Consider the following 26,735-nt stretch of genomic DNA (forward strand, 5'->3'; position numbering starts at 1 on the left):
TTATTATTATTATTTTGTTTTGAAGATTGTCCATTTATAAAAATTTTATTTAGTTTTATGAAAGATATTAGGAAATGCCTTTGGTTATATAAAATCTATATTAATTTTTTTACTCAATACCATAAATTTATCATTTGTGCTATTGTGTTGTTTGGATTGTTGATCTTGGTTCATTCGATGTATGACATGTATGACTTGTTGTATGCCTTGTTTCGTATTGAACTTGATGGGATGGGCAGTTTGAATATTGGACAAGTTGTATGTGCCATATGGATGATACCTATTATAACTAGCAAAGTTTATAACATGTTATAAATTATTTTTATTATCATCAAAATAGTATTTATATTTGCCAATTTGTTTTGGCTTTAAGACAAAGGGTTATCTAACACTTCAAATATTATTCACGGGAGAATAAGGGTTAAAATTGGTGTTATGATGAAGAGCGTGGAGGAAAATCATTTCAATCAACATGACTATAAGTTATATAGTTTTGCATTACATAATGGTATAGGGTTTAAAACGCCGAAAACCCTCGAGGTGTCACGCAGAGTGACTTAACAACACAAATAAACAATTACCCAACTTGTCTGTCTACCAAATAATGCTCTAGATGCTAAAATTTTTATGAGAGAACTGCGGTTCTGTCTCCATGGTTTGATCAAATTTGTTGTTTTAGTCTAATAGTTTTAAATAAGCGGTTTTCGTGCAATAGCTTTTTTCTCACTTGCAATTAAACCTGACCCCACTAACCCCGTTAAATCTAGTCGTTAAACCCATCAGCCTGCCCCTCACGTGAGAGACAATTTTGTCCTTTTTACCACAAATAAACCCAAGCCCTAATTCCCAAATCCCGTTTTCATCTTTGTCGTTCTTCCTTTGTCTTCCACAAACCTTACACGAACAAATGCGGATTACGATTCATCTCTGGCGATTTCGATCATCGACCAAACACTTGAACGGATACAATCGATAATCGATGTTGAGCTCTTGGTCAAATGAAATTCGTGAATCACTTCATCAATTGTATTTGTTCAAATGTTCAGTTGGTGATCGAAGCCACCAGGGATGAATGTAATCCTCATTTGTTCGTGTAGGATTTGTGAAAGATGAAGGAAAGAACAACGAAGACGAGAATATGATTTGGGAACTAGGGAATGGGTTTATTTGGGGTGAAAAGGACAAAATTGCCCCTAACGCGAGGGGCAAGCTGATGGGTTTTAACGACCAGAGTTAACGGGGTTAGTGGGGTCGGGTTTAATTGCAAGTGTAAACAAAACTATTGACGAAAACTATAAATTTGAAACCATTGAACTAAAATTGCAGATTTGGTCAAATTGCAAGAACAAAAACTTGCAGTTCTCTCAATTGTTAAAGTCTGGGAGTTAAGTAACAATATGATTGAGCAATCGTAAGGACTTCTGTTTAAAATAAACAGTACGTTTGTTTAATATTAAAAAATAAATACCCTAAAGTTGGAGTTTGTATTTTGTAGGTTTTTTTTTGAGTTTATAACTATGCTCTAATCCACAAAGAATGCACATCATGATAACAAGATATTCATGGTAACGCTAACGATTCGTCACCTTAAGTTTAAAGGGTCCTACGTGAGATATATATTCTTCCCAATCCATGTCAACCACATGAGGCCAATAGATAAGGGTTAGATAAGGCTTGATCACCCTCACCCGTCAGATGGATTCACTCACGTCATCCAACGATCATCAAACCCTCACTTAGATAACCCCTCCAACATTATACAAGTAACACCACCTAAATCCATACACCAAACCACCATACCTAACCTTAGCCCTTAGCCATGGCATCCGCCACCGCATCATCCTTCATTGGAACACGTCTTCCAGAGTTGCATGGCAACTTTGGTGGTCGGGTCACTGCCCGCTTTGGGTTCGGGAAGAAGCCCGCATCATCTAAAAAGGCATTCAAGTCTGTCACGTCAGACAGGCCGTTATGGTACCCTGGCGCAAAAGCGCCAGATTACCTAGACGGAAGCCTAGTTGGGGACTACGGGTTTGACCCATTTGGTCTGGGTAAACCTGCTGAGTACCTACAATTTGATCTGGACTCGTTGGACCAGAATTTGGCTAAGAACATGGCTGGAGACGTGATTGGGACTCGGTTCGAGAGTGGAGACGTGAAGTCGACCCCGTTCCAGCCATACACGGAGGTGTTTGGGCTGCAGAGGTTTAGGGAGTGTGAGCTGATCCACGGAAGGTGGGCTATGTTGGCAACCCTCGGTGCCCTCACTGTTGAATCCGTCACTGGTGTTACATGGCAAGATGCTGGAAAGGTACGTAAATCATATTTTATTCTTATTCCAACTAATTTAGAGTAACTAATTATGGGAACATATATAAAATTTGTAGTAAATCGTAGGCAAGTATATTATACACACATCGACATTACATGCTACCTCCGAATTTGGACTTGATAGGATTTGCATACACGCGATTTTTATCCACCGAGGTCGGTTTTTTTAATTTTTTGATGTCTCTTGGACGTCGGTTCAAGTCGGGTCGGGTTACATAAATAATGACCATATGGTTTGGATCAAATATAAATGACTTTTATCTTAAAAAAGACACAAATAACTAGATTAATTATGTTAATACTAAAGTAATTATTATTATTATTATTATTATTATAATATATGCTCTAACTTTTGAACTAGAGTAATTATTATTTCAATGTTTTATTTTTATAAAATAATTACTCCAGTTCAAAACTATAAATGGTTATTTGTGTGTTTAGTAGTTAATTTTATTTGTACCGAATCCTATCCTTAAAAGGTAATATTGAGGTCTTGAAGTGATTAATTAGTATGAACATATTAAAAGGTAACAACTAACAACTATTCAAACGTATTGAAAGAATAGTTGAAACATCTAATTGAAACTAACCTCAATTTTTTGCTTTTCATTTTGTTCTCTAAATGCAACATGTATAAATTGCTATGTTTCAAATTAGTTAAAAAAAACTCAGGGTCAGCGTTAAAAAGTCGATCAGCAAACCGTAATATGTTTATAAAAAAAAAAACTATGATGTCGATTGACCCCATATCCTATATAGTGAGGGTTTGCACATATATAATGTATATACTAAGGCATGTTGTTTTTAGGTGGAACTAATTGACGGGTCATCTTACTTGGGTCAACCGTTGCCATTCTCCATCACCACTTTGATATGGATTGAGGTATTGGTTATTGGGTACATTGAGTTCCAAAGGAATGCCGAGCTTGATCCTGAGAAAAGAATCTACCCAGGCGGTCCATTTGACCCGTTAAACTTGGCAGCAGACCCCGAAAAGAAAGAGGTGCTCCAACTAGCAGAGATCAAACACGCCCGTCTTGCAATGGTAGGGTTTCTTGGTTTTGCAGTCCAAGCTGCGGCCACGGGAAAGGGTCCGCTCAACAATTGGGTTACCCATTTGAGTGATCCACTTCACACCACCATTCTTGATACCTTCGGCTTCTTTTCTTAATTTGTTTTGTTTTGTTTTGTTTTGTCTCCCTATATTATTATATAAGTACGTGGCTGTAAAGATTGTAACATTTGACCGTTGGTTGCACTTGATCAAGATTAATTAAGTATGTGCAAATAAAGTTTATGTTATATGAGCCCCATGATCGTGTGCTGTGTCAAATATATATTGTTATGTGAGCTTGAGACACCTTAGTTGATTGCATGTGAAATTGAACCAAACGTGAAAGAAAGAATGAGTCATTGCTACCCTGAAACTGACTCCCAACCTCAATGTATAAGAGCAAATAAACGTTATTTTAAATATGTTATTTGTTTGTATTACAAGTTATACTAGTATTATGGGCGTTTACTAATTTAATTTTTGGGCTTAATGTTTGTACCATAGTGAAGGTAATCGATACCAGCCAACTTCGTGTGGCTTTGATCATAAGCTATATTTTTATATTTTAAGCTACACATGTATCAATGTTGTTTTCTGTGCTGATGGGTATCGCTAATGCAACGAACTTAACCAATACCAATCAAATGGACTTTAGTACGTCGCCGCAACGGCGGCGGGTACAAACCTAGTAGATATTAAAGTTGATCTAACACGTATCGGTATAGTGACAACACATGTCATCAAGATAGCCAAGCTAAGATGATGACATGTCGCCCAACATAGGCTCGGCAGATTACTAGATTTGAGCCAACCTATACCGAAGACATGTCGTTGGGATACGGTTAGCGAGAAAACGAAATAGTTGGGCGCCTTATGAAAAACTTACCTTAATGCCATGCCGTCGGGATATGGTTAGCGTGAAAACGAAATAGTTGGGCGCCTTATGACAAACTTACCTTAATGCCATGTTGTCGGGATACTCTAAATTTAATTCAATTTAATTTACATTTTCTTTTTAATAAGCAATAAAAGGTGGCGCATTCTAAAAACCTTTTCTAGACTACTTGTCATCGAGATAATTAAAAGTCTTTAGCCAGATAAAAAAAAGTGTGGTCAGAGGCCTTTCGCCACTCTTTTTTTTCCAGCTCAAATGTGACAAAAGGCCGTGTCATCGCAGGTACCACGCAACCATATTCAAGTTTAGTGGTCGTAGCAATTAAAGTGTGGCAAAAGAGTACCAACATTTCTTACTGAAACCAAGCATTCTTTCTGACACGTGAGGCTAAAAGTAGCAACGACCACATGTTTTTACCGTAAGTTGACTAAATGGTAACAATGACCTATTGCACTATTATAATTTTGGGTGCCACATGTTTTTATTATAAGTTTACGTGCGAACTCCTAGTTGGTCAGGAAGTGAGACCTATTATACTTTTATTCTTTTTAGTGTTAAAAGAAGTATGCTAATGCTTAGCCAACTTATTTCTCATTACTCCACTTGATCGGTCTAGAATGGAGATATAGAAAGTTGTAGGCTACAAATCTGTCTCTTTTTTTTTTTTTTTAAAAAAAAGAAAAAAGTCAAACTTGTCTTTTTTTTAGTAATTTTTCCTTCAAATGTTCTTTAATCTTTAAAATCTAAATATTTGTGAAAGAAAATACTGTACAGTCTCCTATTTAAGGTTGAATGTTGTTCTTTATAGGGTTTTCTTCCAACCAATCTCTATGCCTTGAATTTGAACATGCCTTTACTTAAATTTCTATAATCCTGCAAAACGAAGGTGTTAGCCTTGTCACAAAAAGATGATCTTTCTGTGACCATGCTCGTGCATGAGAGTTAGTATTGGTTTTGCAATACCTTTCGTTATCTTTTCACGGTTTGTGTACCAGTCGTGTGTGGGTTAGATGTCACTGTCATGAGGATGATAGCCACACAAAACGTGATTAATGGAATAGATAATAGTGGCAATTCGCCCTTTATTGATAATTCATACAATTCTTTCTGTATATTGCCACATAGATAACAGTAAAATTTGTCCTTATATAATCTGAACCCGTTGAATCTGATACGATGGATTTCGAGTATGGAGTCGGGCATAGGTGGATTACCAAGGACTTAGGATTCCTATATTCCAGACGATAGAGCCAAAGAATTTAAGATGAAAAAAGAGAGTCAAACTTAGCCTCTTTTTTTCGGTCGTAGTAATAAGTTACAAAGTTAACTTATAACTTATCCACTCACAAATTTTATCTTTTTCAAACATTAGTTATAAGCTATAAGAAGATAAAATAAGCAATCTAAACACCTCCTTAGAAAGATGATGGCCTAATTAGAGGTGCACAAAAAACCCGAACTGGAACCGGACCCGAAAAAAAATACCCGGAACCGGTTTTTTTATACCTGGGTTTTTAATACCCGAACCTACCCGTAGGATACGGATTGAGCATGCATTTTAGTACCAAAATCTGTACCCGGAACCGGGCCCGATTTATACCCGGTAATACCCGAAACCCGGAACCGATTACATACCCGGAACCGGGTTTTTTCAATACACAAAACCGGGTTTTTCAAATACCCGATCTATACCCGAAAAATACCTGAAAAATACCCGAATATACCCCTAAAAATTGTAACCCCATAAAAAATCCAATCTATACCGAAAAAAAACCCCAAAAAACCCAAAAATAGGGTTTTTCAATACCCAAAAATAGGGTATTCAAATACCCGGTTCCATACCCGACCCGAACCCGATGCATAGGGTATGGTTTTTAGAGACAATACCCAGACCCGAACTCGACCCGGGTATTACCAATACCCGGTCATACCCATACCCGGTTCCATACCTGAAACCGGGTATTTGAAAAACCCGATTTGTGCACCTCTAGGCCTAATATGATATGTGAAATATCAAATTATCAATTTAATGGATTGGGCCTTTTCAAATAGAATTCACAGTCCAGTATGTCATCAATGTTTATAAGCAGGGGCCCACATGTTAAAGAAAGTAAAGAAGCCACATTGAAGGAATGTAAATTAACTCTAATATTTAAATACTAGCTTTTTTACTCGTGTATTACACATAATTTGTTAAATGATTAACGAATTTGTTAAATGATTAAAAATAAGGTTTGTTATTTGAAATAAATTAATGAACAAAATTAAAGTGAAAAAAAAAGTAATGTAATATATTACACAAACAATAAGTGTATACAACAACGTATTGGTCCTGAATACGCGGGACCTTTGGGAATTCTTCAAGCTCTAGCAGATGATACCAAATTACTTTTCAAAGAGAATCTTCTTCCATCTAGAGGAGATACTCGTTTATTTAATATTGGACCATCTATAGCAGTCATATCAATTTTATTAAGTTATTTAGTAATTCCTTTTGGTTATCACCTTGTTCTAGCCGATCTCAGTATTGGTGTTTTTTTATGGATTTCTATTTCAAGTATTGCTCCTGTCGGCCTTCTTAAGTCAGGATATGGCTCAAATAATAAATATTCTTTTTTAGGTGGTCTACGGGCTGCTGGTCAATCAATTAGTTATGAAATACCATTAACTCTATGTGTGTTATTAATAAAGTCTAGAATCTCAAATATATAAATTTGATAAAAACTCTTTATATACAGTATTTGTTGTTTTATCACAAGTATTCAAATCATCATCCAATATGAACAAATTTAGACCATGTCTGCTAATTACCCTGAATAATGTAACATATAATGTTTATGATAAAAAGTTGGACATCGAAGGAACAAAACAACCTTATAAAAAAATTTTCTTTACTATTTTCTACTTGTTTGATCTTCAATTAATATTTTACTTTTAATTTCATAACTATTTTATAACTCAATTGCCAAAATGGTTTTGGTTCATGACTTATTAATGTATCAATGAGATGAAAATTAAAATACTAGAATATCATAATAGAAGATTGCTATCTTATAACCCAATTGACAAAATGATTTCAACCCAATACCCATGGATAGCATGGATTAAGGAGAATAGATATTAGAAATTAGGGTTTAATGTGGTTATAATACATCATCATCATTATTTTTGTTTATTAGTAGAGTAAGATAAGGTTAGAATATTAGAATGGAAAATCGACTATTTTATAACTCAATTGACAAAATGATTTTAACCCATGACCCATTGATAACATGGATTAAGGAGAATAGAGATTAGAAATTAGGATTTAATGTGGTTATGACGCATCATTATCATTATTTTTGTTATTAGTATAGTAAGATAAGATTTAATGGTGTAACTTTGAATATATTTGTAAACATTTATTTCTTTTTGGTAGTTTATTTATTTAATATAAAAAAAGCAACCAATTTTGTTTTGCTTTATTTTATCTTTAGTTTTTTTTTTCCGTTTTTATTAGTATATTTTTTATCAAGTCGTTAAACTTTATTTGTTTTGACATGGCCGATCTTGACCACTTTGTTTTGACCCTACTTAGTTTATACCTCGTCAAAAAGTTTCCGGATTCGTCTCTAGAGTCGGGTCATAGCTATGCAATTCATATACTTAGAGCATGTTTGGGATTGAGTTTATTGGCTTTTTCAAAAAGTCATTTTGAGAAGCCAGTATTTGACCCTACTTATTGGTTTTTACCTTTTAGCTTTCGGTGTATTGACAATATTCTGTGGCGACAGAAATTAGGAGATATTATAGTGGTCGTTATGTTATCATAATGATGTCGATATTCTCAATATACGCAGGATTCATTTATAATGGTATAGATCTGCATATCCCGTTTGAACTTTTCGGACCATCTGCATATGCCTGTCGAGATTTCTCCTGTGAGTATAATTCATACATCAATCTAGATGCCAATTTCAACACATTTTTTTTTATTTGTTCATGTATATAAAACTTTATATCATCTTCTGTTTGGTGCAGGGATGCGACTACCATGGGATTGATCAAGGTGAGAAACACCTATCCATTTGGTGTGGATCCTATATGGCATGGGTCCCGCAGTGAATTACCGTTTCTCAACTCGTTGAAGATGAAAATGTCAATCTTACTGGGAGTAACTTAGATGAATCTTGGAATAATTATGAGCAATTATAATGCTAAGTTTTTTCAACAACAACAACAACAACTCGTTGAAGATGAAAATGTTAATCTTACTGGGAGTAGCTTAGATGAATCTTGGAATCATTATGAGCTATTATAATGCTAAGTTTTTTCAACAACAACAACAATAACAACAATAACAACAACAATTTTGTTCTTGTTTATTGGTGGAATCTAGTTAAGAAAAATAAATATGCCTTAACTTCAGGTATCAACTCATCCCACAAATGATATTTCTTAACTCTTTGTTTGGCTACCTTTCAATACTCATCATTGTGAAATGGTACACCGGTTCACAAGCTGATCTATACCATATAATGATATGCATGTTCCTCAATCCCATGGATGATTTAGAAGATAATCAGCTATTTATGGGCCAGAAATATCATCAGGTTTCTTTTACTCACATTATTCGTTTTGTTTTCATTACTTTGAAGTTTAAACAGAATAGCAACTGTTTACTTTCGTGTTAGTTAACCCTGCTATTTCTGGCACTTATTATTGTACCATAGATGCTGATTCCGAAGCCGTTTCTTTTGAAGAGGCAACATGAAGAAGTACCCACAAAACTTACCTTGTGTTTTCTAATTATTTGCTTAACTTATGTTTTGCTATCAGAGACACCGAGGGGGAGCCTATTAACTACTTGGCACTCATGACGACAGTCTTGAATTGACAAGCGGGTCACAGGGCGGACATGAGGAATTTGAGTTTGGTGAAGTCTTGGAGCATCAACTAACACATACTATTGAGCTTGTTCTTGGTTCGGTTTCAAACACTGCTTCTTACCTTAGTTTAAAGCGCTTAGGTAAGTCACAAACTTCATAAAGCTTGAATCTTTGCTACAACTGAGTCATAATTTTGATTTTTCTTATATGTTCAGTCTAGCACATTCAGAGCTTTCCAAAATCTTTGAAAAGGTTTTTGGTTCTTGCTTGGGAGTAAGTTAGTTAACATATTGCACTCGCGCACGTTTCCTATTAATTAAGATCAACTTAATTAACTCTTCAGTAAACTAGCATTTTATGATGCAGATACGACAGCATGGTGATACTTATAATTGGTGATATTGTCACACCCCGACTTAGGGCTTAGGCGTGACACTCGTAGTTGGTACCTGTTTTGAAAATATATATCAGAGTTGCGGGTTATTAGCGGAAGTCTTTGGTTGAAATAAAATATTAATTTATTTTGAAAATCTCTTGGTTAATAAATATCCAAATAATTGATTTACAAACCTTGTTTATTTTTGTTCGCAATATTTCATTAATAAAAACTGAGTCATCTCCATTTGTGAGTATCTACCTCCATGAATAACTCTAATTCCTTGCTATTTGAGCTACAGTTGCTTTCTGTAATGTGGGGGAAAAATACGTCAGCGGTATGCTGGTGAATCGTTGACTCTGAAAACATTTATAATTATTTGACTGACAAGATAATTTTGGAACAAACTCAGCAGAAACGTCTCTTATTTCTAGGAACTTGTGCCGCTGCCATACACACACAATTATGGTTCTCCGGGAACTGATGCCCATTGGAGAACTTTCGTTATGGCTGTTTGGCCTGCGGCCACGTAGCCTTGATCGTAAGACTAGACAGTTATCTTTGGATCCAGACACATGTGTACTCAGTCTGAGTTGCTTTTATTATCCACCTTGTGACTTAGGGATCACGTAATCCCTTAAAATTTGAGATCACGTAATCTCATATTTGAGTGACTGTTTAAGATAAACAACCCGTTTATCTTAATGACTGACTGAAAAAGGTTTAACGTATTCACCTGTGATTGTGATTGTCTTTTCTGAATGATGTGGTAATCTCATTTGAAAACCATTGTGAATGAATGATGATTGATCTATAATTAAATAAGTTTGTATAAATATCCGGATCGTCTCTTGATCCAGCTACAGACCTTTAGTCTGGTTTTGATAGCTTTAAACCTTGACTAATCATTTGTTTGAATAAAATATGTAGGCTCGTAATTTTTTTATTAGTTTACAAATCATGTGTTGAGTTTCTTCTTCACGAAGAAACATCTATTGATATGTTTCTTCTTCAAGAAGAAACATTAAATAACTATAACCCTGATATGTAAAATCTTACGTTTCTTAATTGTAAAGAAAACTATATCTCTTGCATATAATAGTGTGAAGAAACTATTTCTAACTATATCCTCTTATGTGTAAAAGTTTATATTTCTTACTCATGAAGAAACATTATTTTAGCTATAACCTTTGCATGTATAAAGCTTTTGAAAACATAATTATAATCAAGGTTTAGGCTATACCCCTGACTGTGGTCTAAGCCATACAATATAATAATAAAATAATATTTAGGCAGAACCCCTACCTTACGCAGGTATTTGAAATTTATATGCCTAAGCTTGTACGGGCAGCACTTTTACTTTCTATCACGTATTGAGGCTTAAACCGTCAGAACCTTGAGGCTTGGCACGTGCTACGAGAACCGTCACGCAAAACGAGTCTATATGTATGATTTGTGATGTGATTGGTGTGAGAATGAATGTGCCGTGACCCATCCTATTTATACTTGATTTTGGACATCTTCGTGTCACGTGAAGATGCAGGGCATGGCGGTTCGCGTCGCGCGAACTGGCTGTAGGTTTGCGGAGTCATCAGTAGGGTTGCCACGTGTCATCTCGTGATGCCACGTGTCTCCACGTGTCACGCATGCAGAAGTGCAACTTCGCGTCGTGCGAAGAATCCTGGCCCTACTACTTCGCGTCGCGCGAAGATGCTCAAAGTTGGTTCAAGTCTTTTGTATTTCGCGTAGTGCGAAGATTCTGAAGCCTGATTCTTCGCATTGCGCGAAGATGCAAATTTCAGATGTTCATTTTCTGTCCTTGTGCTATCCAAAAATACTAAAGCGGCCCTTTTGAGAGCGTGCGAAGTGCAAAGTGCACCATCAAAACGCCACATTACGCGATTCGTCCGTGTCCGTGCACGTGCGCGTTAGGTGCTTCGGACCCTCCGCTAAGACTATAGAGAGTGGTTAGCCACATAAAAATATTACTATGAAAACTCTCTTATTTATAAAGAGCTTCCATTTCTTTTCTTTTCTTCATGTGAGATGAAATTTCCCTTTCTTATTTATATCCATATGGCATGCTTTTATTTTTTCTTCCATCTTTCCATGTGGGGTGGAATTTTCTCGTTTCCTTAAGATACGTTATTTTTCTTATCTCATTTTTTTTCCTATTATTTGTCTTGTGAATATTTTTAATCCTTCAACTTTCAAAATTGACATTTTTAGTCCAAAATAATTTTGGGATTTTCTAGGATGTTACAGATATAATGTTTGCTTTTGCAACGGTTGGTGTACTTTTGGTGATGGAAACTTTAAGTGCTTTCCTACATGCACTCAGACTTCATCACTGGATAGAATTTCAAAACAAGTTCTATGAAGGAAATGGGTACAAATTCAACCCGTTTTCATTTGATTTAATTGGCGACGATGAAGAATGACGCAAGCATGTAAACGTCGCCCCAATTCTGATTGACTAAGTGTTATTGCTATTTACATTTGACATTAAATCAAGTCCGTTAGGAAACTAATAATCATCATTGTAACCCTCAACTTACATTACGCAATTTTACTTCATGCATATGTTTTTATTGCAAAGAAACAGGAAATCAAAGTTTTCCTTAATATTAGTGTTCCCAATTGTTTGATTTAAAAAACCTCAAACAAAACTACATAAGACCAACATCTAGATCATGAAAACAATAATTTAAACTTTGAAGGAAGCGAGATCCTTCAAAAGCTCCTATTGTACCAAAGGACCAGCATCATCTAATGAACCCTGAAACAATATAATTTGTTCGTTTTTATATTTAACCAACCAAAACACCAACAATTAAACCAATTACGTTTTTTTTTTTCGCATTCGTTTATTAAGAAAATGAACATGCTCGTGTCCCTTTATGTTCATTCGTTAACAGTAGAACCAAACGGTTCACGAACAGACATAGCTAAGATAAAACAAGTTAAAAGTAATGCGAAAAATAATATGTTAGGCGTAAATTTTATTAAAAATAATATGAGTTAAATAGAAGTTTTAATGGATATATCAACAATGTAAGCTAATGAACTAAAACAAACGTAAACTAACATACATAAATGAACAAAGAGGAGACGTGTGTTCATGTTTTGTGTTCATGAGTTTGGTTCCGTTTGCAGGTTATTAAGAAAGTAGAAATTTGTGATTTAATCTGTTACCTTTTTCTTTCCCTTTCTATTATAAAACAAGTTAACATTTCTAAAGTAAAATTAAAGATTTAAATTTAAAATAAAATAAGACACCCACGGATGTTAATTTTGATTGACACGTACAAAGGTGGATTTGAATTGACACATAACCATCCTCCTATGATGAACATCAAAAAGCTAGAAAGATTTGGTGATAGTTTCGATCTCGTGTGAATATTACTTTAGCCTTTTGTGATTCCACGACCATATAATATATATGTTACATTTATTTTAATTTTTAGTTTTACCCACGAAAAAGAAACACGATCACAAGTCAAAAAGAAAAATATTATAAGCCACCGGTCCCTTCATCCTACTAGGCGACAATTTTTATTTCAATTTGTACGCCTAAATAACAAAATTAGTGGTTGACTTACTATTCATGTGTCCTTTATGGTCATTTAAAATTGTGAGTATACTTTTATCACAACTTCTAATTTGCTTATGCAAGCTTTAAACTTAACAAGTACAGTAAACGCTAGGATTTAAATATAGCTTTATTTAAAAAACCTAAAAGAAATATGGGATATTAGTTTTTAATACTTCCAATTTTTATCCATTGGTTGATATCACTTTCAATTTTTACTTTATCACCCACCGACCATTACTCCCAACTTTCATCTTATTTTCTTCTATCACTCCCGAACTAACGAAGCACTAACTCCGTTAAACTTTTTTTTGATGATGTGGTTTTTTATGATGACCTGGCATTTGTTTAAATGATGTGGAATTTCATCACCATATTCCGTCACAACTTTTCCCGGCTAAAAGTGTGACTTTTCCGACCAAAAGCGTTTTTCCGGTAACTTGTAACTAACACCGTTAGCATTTTGTTAGTCGCAGACCGTTGGAAACAAATATAATAAAAAGTGGGATCGTTATTTGCCAATTTGTTTTCAGACCTGTAGCAACAAAAAGATGATAGTCAGGATTAATAAAAACCAATACACCTAAAACAATTTGCATGAACAAACTAAAACTTAACTCAAAACTAGTTGGCATCCTTTATATATTTTGGCAAGAGAATAAATAAATTTATAATTAATAATAGTGTTTGATAATCAGTGATTAATGTATATGTTCATCCTTTTTTAAAATATCAACATATTTTATAATTTGGTGCGGTTTTGCTTTCCTTCATTGTCAACTTGCCCTTCCAATAAGAAACCATTGGTGATTTGTTTACATCAATTATTTCATCATTTAATATAGTTTTGTCTCGTCTACAGTGCAGTCATATCCTCATCCGGTATCAATTGATCATTTTCTATTTCAATTTCAATTTTGATTTTATTGAAGAACAGATATGGGTTAATTAAATATCAGAATTGGAGCAATGGGTATTGGTTGTTTTGGTGCTTTTGATTCATGTAAAACAAAGACTACAAGTCCTCAAGCTGCAGATGGTAAGGTGTTTCACATTTTATTTTACATAAATAATTATACTCAAATTCACCATCTTTTGTTTGTTGGCTAGAAATCGCTACGAACAACGTTAAACAATTCTCGTATAATTCATTGAGATCAGCCACCAGAAACTTTCATCCTGAAAATAAGATCGGTAGAGGTGGCTTTGGAGTTGTCTACAAGGGGGTTCTAAGAGACCAGACTGAAGTCGCCATTAAGTCGCTTTCTGCTGAATCGAAACAAGGGACGATAGAATTTCTGGCTGAAATTAATATGATCTCCAGGATTAAGCATCCTAACCTCGTCCAGCTCGTTGGTTGTTGTGTCGAGTATGGTAACAGCATTTTGGTATACGAGTACCTTAACAACAACAGCCTTGCTACTGCCATACTCGGTATACATCTCTCAACCTCCATATAGTTATGTCGAAACTCGAAAGTACCACTAGCTTAAATATGCTATGAGTCGGATTATACTAATTAAGTTTGTTTATATATGTCAAAAATAAATATTATCAAACAAAATGTTTAGATTATATTATAAATAGGCTTGTGACAACCTGTAACATGATAACCAGAATGCTATATATGTGAAATAAGTGTAAAGTTATTAAATTATTGTAGGTTCACGAGGCAAACAAGTAGAGCTAGATTGGGGTACAAGAGCTAGTATATGCAGAGGCACAGCTTCCGGTCTAGTATTTCTTCACGATGAAGGCATTGTGCATCGGGATATAAAGGCGAGTAATGTGCTTCTTGATGGACACTTTGATCCCAAAATAGGTGATTTTGGGCTTGCAAGACTTTTCCCAGATAATGTCACTCATGTTAGCACTAGAGTAGCTGGAACTGTGTACGAAACATTCATTTATCTCTACCATGTATATTTTCCTATAAATTTGCGTTGATATGTTATTATATAATATGATATGATAGGGGATACTTGGCTCCAGAGTATGCAATGTTAGGACAACTTACAAAGAAAGTGGACGTATATAGTTTTGGGGTACTTATGCTGGAAATTATAAGTTGTAGAAGTAGCAGTAAAGCGGCCTTCCGGGAGGAACTCTTGAGTCTTGTTGAATATGTATTATTTTTTACTATCATCAAAATATATTTTAATTTACTAAATATTTATTTTCAATTATCAGGTTAATATTCAAAAAACAAATACTTGTGTTTTTCATTGAAGTTTGTGACATGAGTCCATGATTTGACAATATGGTTTATATTAATTTGTAGGCTTGGAAGCTGAAAGACGAAGAAAGACTTCTTGATATTGTTGACCCTGACCTAATAGATTATCCGGATGAAGAGGTAATGCGGTTCATTATAATTGCATTATTTTGTACGCAAGCGGTTTCAAGCCAAAGACCCTCAATGAACCAAGTACTTGAGATGCTCTCAAAGACGGTCAAACTTAACATAAGATTGTTAACTGAGCCAGGGGTATACCAACCGCGTCGTTCCTCCTCTAGTGGTGGCAAGTCGCTAGACACAACAAACTCCCGCGACAAACAATCAGTGAATCCTTTTGTAACTAGTTCTCCGCAAGTTAGTAACTCTTATAGCGTATCACAAATGTTTCCTAGATGATTCATACCGGCCTTAAAAGAAATCAACTCTATGAATGGTTTCTTGGTATAAGGTTATAACTGTACTCATCAATGTTTTCAAGGGTGTCTGTAAGGTTGTGACATCATTTCATATATATTTTTTTTCTTTTGGCCCCTTCATATACATGCGTGAATAAAAAAGGAAAAAGTAGGAGCGTGGATAGATGATGAATTGACATACACATGAGGACTTTAAATTGGGTTCAAAAGTTAGGTATTATATCAAGCCGATGTATGATTTGACAACATTAAATTTGGTCTAAATCGCAGCTCTGGTCTTTCTTCAATTTCTCTCCTGTTTACGTTTCAACATTAAACCCAACCTTTTCCTATTTTAGGCTATAATATAAGCTATCAAAAATTAAAAATATTATAAATTATTTTACTAACATCAAAATATCGATTTCTCATATCGTTACCCAAGCCTATTCACAAAGTTGAATAATTTGGTCTTTATATTTTACGTTTCATAAAGCAGAATAAATTCAACGAATAAAACATGTGCTATACCACATATATGAACTTTCGATTTTGTTACAATAATTGTTTCTGCTCTTAAAACATCTTACATTTATATGCTCTAAAGGCCATGGCAGCTTCCCACTCGTTTAATTTTTAAAAATTAAAATTTCAAGATTTTAAAACTTTATTTGATTGAGAAAAGAGAGGAAATGAATCATTTGAATCGAATGTTAGCATGCATAATAATTGTCAAATACTTTATAGAATGATTTCCTGATCGAAACAATATTTGACTCTTATTTTACATCCTAGTATCGAAACCATTTTTTTTTTGAATAATAAATGAGGGCATGTGTCTAATCACTTTAATAACACTCTCTTGTACACACTACAATTCAATGATTCATTATACACCATAAACATGTTTTTAATGATGTTTAATTGGTATTTCAGATCATAGAAATAAACTAGATCAATTCGTTGCACTAATATGGGTGCACTTTCGCATTTGATATAGGTTGCCAAATCCGTCAATTTGCATCCAATCATTAGGCGAGATGCTCGACACTACAGGAGATATTCAAGCCCACTCTTTGAATCATTTAGAGATCCACTAACGATTTGATGTTCAATTCCAAAAGTATATCAGCAATCATGACACTCGCAGATATAAAAGCAACCTCTCTCCTTCGGATAAAGTCTAGGGCAAACATGTGTCGTTTATACAAATAAATCTCCATCGCCGTTCAAAATTTTTTAAATAACATCAATTATGTTATCTCATTAACAGCATTAATAAGAAAACTTATTAAGGTTAAACTTAATAACGGAGTAATAGTGCAACATCTATAATATGTGCAGTACTGTCTTTCATGACAAGTGGCTGACTAATTGATATGTCATTGACTTCTTTCTTTCCGCATATCATACTTTGAGAAAAACTTTGACGAGATGCGTTTTATTAATTCTATCACTTTTTGATGTAGTTTTCTCTAATTTGAGACATGCAAATCGCGTTGTCTTCATCAATGATTGTTGGCCCTTCTTGCATGTGTTTACTAATCGATCTTAGCCACAAACATTCTTTATTATTATGTATGTTTGAAGCATGCTACGTTTAAACAATATCTTTATGGTGTGCATTAACTATTGTTTTATGTTAAAAGTAACTTATGAGTTAAGATATATTAATGTTATGTTTCATAATTAGTCTCGTTTCTATGATTTATGAAAGCTAAAACCCGGCCAGTCGGCAACACTAACTTTTAGTGTGCACATCAAGTTATGTGCAGATAGGTTATGGGACTTTTGCGGGCATAGCTCACATTGAGGCAAGGGCTACATGGTTGAGGATTGGCATGTTGGTGTTTGTGTTTTGTTATCATACACATATGATATCTTATGGACTATGTGCTAGATGCTATGTTACGTTCAAACAATTTGTGCAACGTATGAATGAATCTGTACTTTGAGAACCATGTTGCAAATGTGTAAATCCAACTGTTGAGACCCCCAAGTTTGAAGGTTATGTTAGATTAGCTTTGTCTGCATTTTCTAAATAAATTGATTAACTAAGTTTTCGCTGGTTTTATGTTATCTGATACTTTTCTAAATATGAATGACAGTCTTGTTATGTTACGATGATCCGAAAGACCAAATTAAACTCATTCATCTAGCTTACCACTAGACTATTTCACTATAGTTTTAAACAATTATTTGCTTCCAGTCCATTTTTATCATTATAAATCAAAACCGAGTCCTTTCGTTTTTTTCTTTTTTTACTTATTTGGACTTCATCGTATTTCTTTTGGTATATTATTCGTTGACTTATATCCCGAATCCCTATGAACTTAGCCCGACTGTAATTCCAGCCCACTTACAAGTCACAATGGTATATTAGCCCAACTTTCCGACCCATCACTCTAATAGTCTAATTTGATTGATTATTGCGGTCCACCAAATAATTAAGATAAATAATCCAACCCACTCCGTTTTGTTGTAATTATCTTAGCTGGAATATATTAATCTTAAAGTTAGTTTCAGTTAGTCTAAATTTAAAGTTATCTATTTGCTTTCCTTATTAGAGTGTTGTTGTTCGGCAATCTTGTGTTGAATCATTAAGAGGAATCTTAAACTTACCCATTAAAAGGAAACGTTAAAAAATGTATTTTTAGTGAACCAAACGCATTCTACCTCTGATCTATATATTCAGAGGTAGCCTCTTAATACTATCACTAAAAGGCTACCAAACAGCTCATTAGTCTAGCTACATGTTTATAAATAGTAGTTCGTATTTGTTCTTTGTATTCAGTTCTTCATTTTTTTTAATAAAGTGTCACATTAGTCTCTGCAACCAATTGTGAATTTATGTTATTATCCAACCCAAGATCCACTTATCAAAGATCTCTAAAAGGAATTTGAAAATTATATAGATGGTTAAAATTTATATAGTTAGGTATCAAAGCAACAGTGTGTATGATTTTACTGGGGTGGTGGCTATTTTCAAGGAAGAGAAAGTATTTGAATTCAATTCAGTTTTTTGTTTAATTAAGTTGAGTCTATTTAATAAATGAGTTTGAATAAGCTTTTTGGTAGAACAAGTTTAGTCTAGTATAATTTAATGTTTAGGGGTTGTTTTCTTTTGTTAATAATGGTTTTCTGTTTTTTGCTAAAGAAAGTGTAATGCCCGATATTAAACAAATTAATATCTTGTAAAAACCGATTGAACATTAATGACTTATAATAACCAAAACTTTAAATAGATATTTATTTAATTATAAACGCTATAAAAATATAGAAAATCTTTTATCCTCAAGGACCATTTATCTGTATTTATTTTGCTACATTTTAATATTTTTCACATTTAATCTCTTTAATTACCGTTAAATAATGAAATAAAAATTCTGAATACTTATGAAATAAATTGAATTGTCACATTTGTTGACAATATGTTTGATAAGATACAGACATTCTAAACAAACTTTGACATCCGGTTGTTTACTTTATGTGAAATGGAAGAAATCCAACAATTCTATTCTAATTAACAATATTATAATATAATTAGGATTTACATCAAACTTGCTTTCAGTTAAAGAAATAAATCAAAGTACTACCAGCAGTGATCCGACCTCTGCTGGTTTGCACACACACCTAACCATAACCAACCAAAAATGACATCGCAGCAATCAGGCAGGTAACAACCCATATATAAGCTTGCACTATGATCTTATCTAGTCATCTATCATCACTCATTTCTAATTAACCATCAAGGACGTGCTCACACGTTCGAACCAAGTTAATTAATCAACATGGAAAGTTGGGTTCGAGCTTTAGCTCTAGTCGTGTTTCTGTTCCCGTTGTTAGTTCAAGCTCGCATTCGTCACTACAAATTCAATGTGAGTAACCAGTTAATTTCTTGAGCTTTCAACCCTTTCCTTTATTACACACCTAACAACAGAAAATTTTTCTTGTTATTATCGGATAATTACACATATGAAAGCGACTGTCTGGGCTATGAAGTGGCATGCCACTGAGCCTGAATGCACGGTCATTAAAAAACGTATTCATGCATGCATGATATAGTTTATTTGCATCATGTAATATATGCAGGTAGTTACAAAGAACGCCAATCGTTTATGCTCAAGCAAGCCCATTGTGACGGTTAATGGTGTGTTTCCTGGACCGACACTTTACGCTAGAGAGGGTGATACCATCCACGTAAAGGTTGTCAACCATGTCAAGTATAACCTCTCCATCCACTGGTACAATTTATATATATATATATACACACTAAATCATGGTGATTTTACCTAAAAAGCTAGGAGACTTAGTTTCGATTTTGTTGGCAGGCATGGAATAAGACAGTGCGCACTGGTTGGGCGGACGGGCCTGCATACATAACACAATGCCCAATACAGCCCGGGCAAAACTATGTGTACAAGTTCACCATCACAGGGCAACGCGGCACACTTTTATGGCATGCTCATATCCTATGGCTAAGAGCTACAGTCCATGGTGCAATAGTCATCTTGCCTAAACTTGGTGTTCCATATCCCTTTCCTAAGCCACATATGGAACAAGTTGTCATTTTAGGCAAGTATTTTTATAACTTAACTTCATTCAATTCTTGTATGAATTAGTTACAGTTAGTTATAAATGATATGAAAGATGGTTCATGATTAATTTCGAGTACACTGTTGTCATGTATGTAGGTGAATGGTGGAAATCAGATACCGAAGCGGTGATTAATCAAGCATTGAAATCAGGGTTGGCACCTAACGTCTCGGATGACCATACTATTAATGGTCATCCGGGACGAGCTCATGGTTGTCAAACACAAGGTAAGGAAGAAAACAATACTTAAAAACTATATAATATCTATTAAGGAATAATGCATTGAATAACTAAAAACAAGAGTTTTTTTATAGAGCTAACCAACTACTAGCAATAATAATAATAATAATAATAATAAATTAATAACCATATTAGTTAATACACTCTTTTAACATAAACATGTTATGTACCACTTGAGTTTTTTTTTTCTTTTGCCATGCAGGAGGGTTTCAACTAAGTGTGGAAAAGGGAAAATCATACATGCTTCGCATAATTAACGCTGCACTCAATGAAGAACTGTTCTTTAAGATCGCCGGCCACAAGCTCATGGTGGTTGAAGTCGATGCAGTCTACGTGAAACCCTTCAAAACCGACACGATTGTCATAGCACAGGGCCAAACCACCAACGTCATCATCACCGCTAATAAGAAACCGGGGAAATACATGATGATTGCCTCTCCATTCATGGACTCCCCTATCGCGGTTGACAACAAGACCGCCATTGCAACCATCCACTATACCGGCTCCATTTCTCATTCTGCCACCCTAACCACCCCACCACCACAAAATGCCACCGCGGTCGCTAACAATTTTATAGATTCCCTCCGTAGTTTAAATTCAAAAAGATTCCCTGCCAAAGTTCCCATAAAAATTGATCATTCTTTATATTTTACAGTCGGATTGTGTTTCAACCCATGCCCGACTTGTAAAGCAGGAAATGGAAGTAGAGTTGTGGCGGGTATAAACAATGTTACTTTTGTTATGCCCACCACAGCTCTCCTTCAAGCCCATTACTTTAAAAAGAAAGGGGTCTTTACTACTGATTTCCCGGCTAATCAACCCATTACTTTCAATTACACTGGGACCCCACCCGCAAACTTGGCTACATCCAATGTTACTAAGCTCTATCGGCTAAAATACAGCTCGACGGTTGAGTTGGTGCTTCAAGACACAAGTATCATTGCTGCCGAGAATCACCCGCTTCATCTACACGGCTTCAATTTCTTTGGTGTTGGCAAGGGAATTGGCAACTATAACCCGAAGAAAGATGCAAAGAAATTTAACCTTGTTGATCCGGTAGAGAGGAATACGATTGGTGTGCCTTCGGGTGGTTGGGTTGCCATACGATTTCGAGCTGATAATCCGGGTGTGTGGTTCTTGCATTGTCATCTGGAAGTGCACACAACTTGGGGCTTAAAAATGGCCTTTTTGGTTGAAAATGGAAATGGACCAAATGAGTCACTTCTACCACCTCCAAAGGATCTTCCTAAATGTTAAAGAGGAAGAAAAAACGTGATTAATCGACCATAGGGATAATTTGTTTGTTGAAGGAAGATCTATAGTAAGATTTCAAGTGATTTTTTTGTTGTTATGCAGTGAATCTATATTCAATTTTCGATATTAGTAGATAAATTCTTTTGTATGTTATTTTTTGTCATTCTTCTGCTATGCCATTAAAAATGACAACAATTTGCATTGCCATTAGTTTTATCAAGGGGTGGAAGTCATATCGAGTTACGAGACGTTGAAATTAACCTACACGCATTTGAAACCATATATCCCAACATGACTCATATAACAATTTTATGTATTTGAGTCATCAAAGGATATATGACCTACCGGTATCAAGGTGTGTAAAGTGATGTCTTTTCAATGAGACTGAGGGACCAAGTTTTGTGATGGACGATTATATATTTAAAACTAAAATTAAAATGTGTGAGCCTTTTAAAGAAAAAAAATGTAGTTATAACGGGTAGACTAAGTTTAAAAGGTTTGGTGGATTTTAAACAGTGTGTACCCAATTCTATAAACTCTTATTTTGGACCCATTATAACATTATCCAAGCCTACTTTAAATAATAGTACACCATGGCCCATAATAAATCTGATCATTTTAAGATTAGGTTTTGTGGATACTTGTTAAAAATTATTCTCTGTTTAAACTTTAAACATCTTGATGAGGATAGTAGGCAAATAAAATCTTATAAAGCAAACATGTTGCTACAAATGACTGGCCTTTTGAAGCTCTGCATCTGTAAAAGGAAAGTGACTTTTTAACTCGACGTGATCTCGATTGTGTTACCTTGTTACTCGTCTTACAAGGAGTGAGAGGTTGTAAACGCCATAACCAACCCGTTAGAAGGAGTCTGAGGCCAAAGACTCTACGATCACATTTCGATGGTCAATCGACGAAAAACGCACCATAATACTTTTTTGTTAGTTTTTTAAGTGTTACCTAGCACTTCGACGCATGTTATATGAAAAAGGAGTTTGGAAATATAATGAATGGAATAAAACCATGGGTAGGGAATGTTATGTCATGTAGTGTATGTGTATGGTGATAATATTAATATAGTGGAGGGAGGGGAATCCACTAATGACTTGTTGCAAATTGCAATGACGTTTCATTAGCAGTGTCTGCCACAACAACAACCCTACCCATTCGTGCAAACTGCATAAAACCCGGCAACAACTTTTTCTTTTTCTTTTTCTTTTTTCTTTTATATAGTAAAAAGGGAATGGAAAATGAAGGGGATGGTCATGGGCATTATCCATGGCAGTAGCTTGGATAAGAACGCCTGATGGGCTTAAAATGTATTTTAAAAAATCATAAATAAGAGGGTCCGGGCTCAAAATTTTGGTCGAAAACAGGTAAATTTATACTACGTATAAACATTTTCGGGCGAAAAACGGCAAAAATTTACACTACTGCACTAAAAAACAGGGGGGCGGGGCCACCTTTGGCCCCCACTAAGTTTCGCCCCCGACCTATGCACCGCTCAATCCTGCACTACTATCTCATTTCTACCCTCAAATACCGACAAACTATAATACCATTAGCAATACTTACACACAAGTACCCTAGAACTTTTTGTTTGTTTTTTAGTTCTCTAAATACAATAAATGCCGAAAATGAATCACTTTATGTGGCAAATATGAAATGAAGCCATATACCCTACCCACATAAGGTGACGGCAATACTACTATGTGGTTTGTAAGCTATACACGCTATCCATGTTGGGGCCCATCCTCTCTCGTGCCATCCAATTTAATGGTGTTAGATTAGGGGTGTGCATAGTAGTGAATTAACTTATTTATAACCAAATTAATTTATGAAACTTAACTGTACCCAAGCCCGGCTCAACGAATACGGGGCCTAAATCGAAACAAGATTTTGAGGTATTTTCATCACAATTGTTAAGAAAAACAAATTTTACTTATTACAAGTTTTGAACTCATAACCTACAATTTAGTAACAACCAATCCTACCATCACACCAATACATTACTTTGTGTTTATTTTACCCCTTATAATATATCTATATATAAAGTTTTTTTGGACTTTGAGACCTTAATTAAGTGTGGGCCTAAAGCCCGAACTTGTTTTCGTTGTCCCACGAACCACTCCTGACCGTACCAAAAACCCGTGGGCTGGTTTAATTCCGTAAACCGGCAATAGCGGGTGGTTATATGGTTAACAAGGTTTCCATTACTATACCCACCAAACCGATTATATATATAATTTTTAATGCTATGTAATATACTTTAATATATTTATTTTACCGATATATACAAATGTGTATAACCATTTATAATTTTAATCCACGGTAAAAAAAAATCAAATCTAAACTTTAGGCCCAAATAACATCCAATTTTATTATTTGACTATTTTTAGCGAGATCCAAATTCACAATTTTACAATGCGCTATAACATGCATAGAGCCATATAGAGATGGTAATGAAACCCGAATCTGATGGGAAAATCCAAACCCGACATAAATGGGACGGGTAATACCCGACCCATTAGGGTTTGGGACGGGTTTGGGATAAGTTAATTTTTCGCGGGTTTGGGATTTCTAATATACCCGATTACCCGACCCGATTACCTGAAAACATAGACCCATTTACCCGATGTACCCTATATTAGCTTATTATTATTATATATACACACACACACTATATTCCAAATATATTATTTGTCGAAACTTGTTTATGTCAATTATTTGAGATATTTTACCTTTATGGTAACCATCTTTGTAATCTATTGGTTATATTTTGTAAAAACCCGGTAGAAACCTAACGGGTTTTGAGCCTGGTATACCTGACGGGTATTTTATCAAAACCCGATAGGAAACCCGATGAGTAATTACCCGATTAAAATCCGACGGGTTTGGGACAGACTTTTATAACCGGGTATGAGTTTGGAATAGCTAAGCCCGACCCATTACCATCCTTAGAGCCATAGACTATCCTCAAACATTGCTCTTTACTTTTTATATGCAACTATTAAAGTCCTTATGTAAGCCACAATCATCGCTTCCCCACCTTAATAATTGTAATCTTAGCAGGATAAATGAGTCAAGTCAATTTATCAAAACCAGCCAAATCATTTTTTATGAATGGACCACACGTACAAGCCTAATATATGTGTCACTATTCCACCACCTTTATTGACATTTTAACATGTATGATAACTTTATCAAGCGTTGATATGGTTGAATCCGGGTCGGGTTTCTTTGCATCCAACATAATTATAATTTGTAGCTAGCATACGAGTAACAATTAGAACCGGAAACAAGGTCGCAAAAGTTTATAATTTGATGATGGTGAGATTGGCAGTGGGAACTCCACGCCAAGTAAACATAAAGCCAAACAGCTCTCAATTGTTCACTCAATACCAAACATCCTTATTACCTCTTTTCATACCTTTATGCTCATATACAAACATAATAATTAAACAAAATGCAGGTTAATTAGAGTAAACATGCATTTTCCACCTAGTCAACATGCTATAAAAGATACCAGCAACCTCAACCAAGACAAGGACGTCTCATTATAACCACTGCAAACAAAAGGCTATACTCTTTAGCGGGTGACGAGACAATACCCAATTTCACGTCGGAAAAAGAACGTAAACACCTACATATGCACGCCTATGGGTTACTCGTTATGGTATATTTACCTTTTGTATATGGAGTCAAAACCTTAATTTTGTAATAACAAATAGTTTTTGCTTTACTCATAAATTACGTTAAGACTTGATCATATAAAGCTGAGAAAATAGAACTAATGTCTAAAACAAACAAAAGTTATTGTTTTATGGCATTTTGTATATATTCTTAAAATTAGTACGAGTTCGAGTTTCACAAAATAGACGATAAGTGGAAAATAGATTTTACGGGTTAGAACAAGTTAATTTACACAAGAGATTTAGAAACTATAATAACTGGAAAGTCAACATACTATTTTTTGATGAAGTAAATTAACTAAAATTTGACCATGATTCCAAATTAGCTGGTCAACGGTAAATCAAAAGGGTTGCGTGTTGCCGGTTTTGGTGATAGCCATGTGGTTTTGGTCAGCAGAACCGTAGTCTAAGGTGTCGGATGTTTTAGCTTAAAATAATAATACTAAACCAAAATTGTCTTCCTTATAATTTTGGCTTTTTAAATGTTCTATTGTTCACTCATTTAAATGTTTGTTTAGCATATCTTTCTAGATCTCATCAAAATTGTTAGAATTAAAAAGGGGTGATTTTATATTGGAAAATTGGTTTTAAATAATCATAACTATCACCTATTGGTAAATAACAGGCCTAACTTTGCACTTGGCTGGTGGCGGTCCTAACTAAAGAGGTATTTGTTTTTAACGGGCCACGACTAACGGATGTTAACCCCGTTAGTGATTTGCTGACGTTGACCTTCTTCTCCAGCCGGAAACCTGCAACTCGCCTCCATTCTCCCTAATATCATTACACCGACTCTCCCTATCTTTCCCCTCATACGAAACCAAACCGACGTGTCGCCGTTGTTGTCTCCGGCGAAGTCCACCCTCGTCAATCGTGCGGCATTCGAGGTAATTGACACTTCATTCGACTCGTTTTGACCCCCCTTAACAAAAGCCCTATGCTTATTTTGTAGATTGTGTAACATTGATTTCAAATTTTTGAAAATAAGATCGGGTTTGATATCTAGGGATTGGCCATGGAAGAAGATGTAATGTACTTCATTTTCAAATTTCCGATGTGTTTTGAACAGGGAGGGAGACGGTGTGATGATATTAGGGAGAATGGAGGCGAGTTGCAGGTTTCCGGCCGGAGAAGAAGGTCAACGTCAGCAAAGCACTAACGGGGTTAACATCCGTTAGTCGCGGCCCGTTAAAAACAAATACC

The 26,735-nt window shown here is 35.0% G+C and overlaps 2 protein-coding genes and 2 pseudogenes across 3 annotated transcripts; all 4 read left to right on the forward strand.

Moving 5' to 3' along the window:
* The first annotated feature begins 1,777 nt into the window (after positions 1-1,777).
* LOC143633828 (chlorophyll a-b binding protein CP29.1, chloroplastic-like) lies at positions 1,778-3,644 on the forward strand. The gene is made up of 2 exons (XM_077102060.1): positions 1,778-2,311; positions 3,140-3,644. The coding sequence occupies exons 1-2, from the start codon at positions 1,820-1,822 to the stop codon at positions 3,500-3,502; spliced, it is 855 nt and encodes a 284-aa protein (XP_076958175.1). The 5' UTR covers positions 1,778-1,819; the 3' UTR covers positions 3,503-3,644.
* Positions 3,645-7,819: 4,175 nt separating this feature from the next.
* On the forward strand, positions 7,820-11,965 carry LOC143633873 (V-type proton ATPase subunit a3-like; annotated as a pseudogene).
* Positions 11,966-14,085: 2,120 nt separating this feature from the next.
* On the forward strand, positions 14,086-15,767 carry LOC143633874 (cold-responsive protein kinase 1-like). The gene is made up of 5 exons (XM_077102096.1): positions 14,086-14,155; positions 14,218-14,550; positions 14,780-15,008; positions 15,092-15,242; positions 15,398-15,767. The coding sequence occupies exons 1-5, from the start codon at positions 14,086-14,088 to the stop codon at positions 15,749-15,751; spliced, it is 1,137 nt and encodes a 378-aa protein (XP_076958211.1). The 3' UTR covers positions 15,752-15,767.
* Positions 15,768-19,521: 3,754 nt separating this feature from the next.
* On the forward strand, positions 19,522-21,843 carry LOC143633829 (laccase-4-like; annotated as a pseudogene). Its single transcript, XR_013153741.1, has 5 exons — positions 19,522-19,628; positions 19,843-19,994; positions 20,082-20,325; positions 20,445-20,573; positions 20,789-21,843. The product of XR_013153741.1 is annotated as a laccase-4-like (transcript).
* The last annotated feature ends 4,892 nt before the right edge of the window (positions 21,844-26,735 follow it).

This window comes from Bidens hawaiensis, unplaced genomic scaffold, assembly GCF_021521415.1.
Source record: "Bidens hawaiensis isolate Kalapana, Puna unplaced genomic scaffold, B.hawaiensis_p1.1 tig00006913_1, whole genome shotgun sequence".
NCBI lineage: Eukaryota > Viridiplantae > Streptophyta > Magnoliopsida > Asterales > Asteraceae > Bidens > Bidens hawaiensis.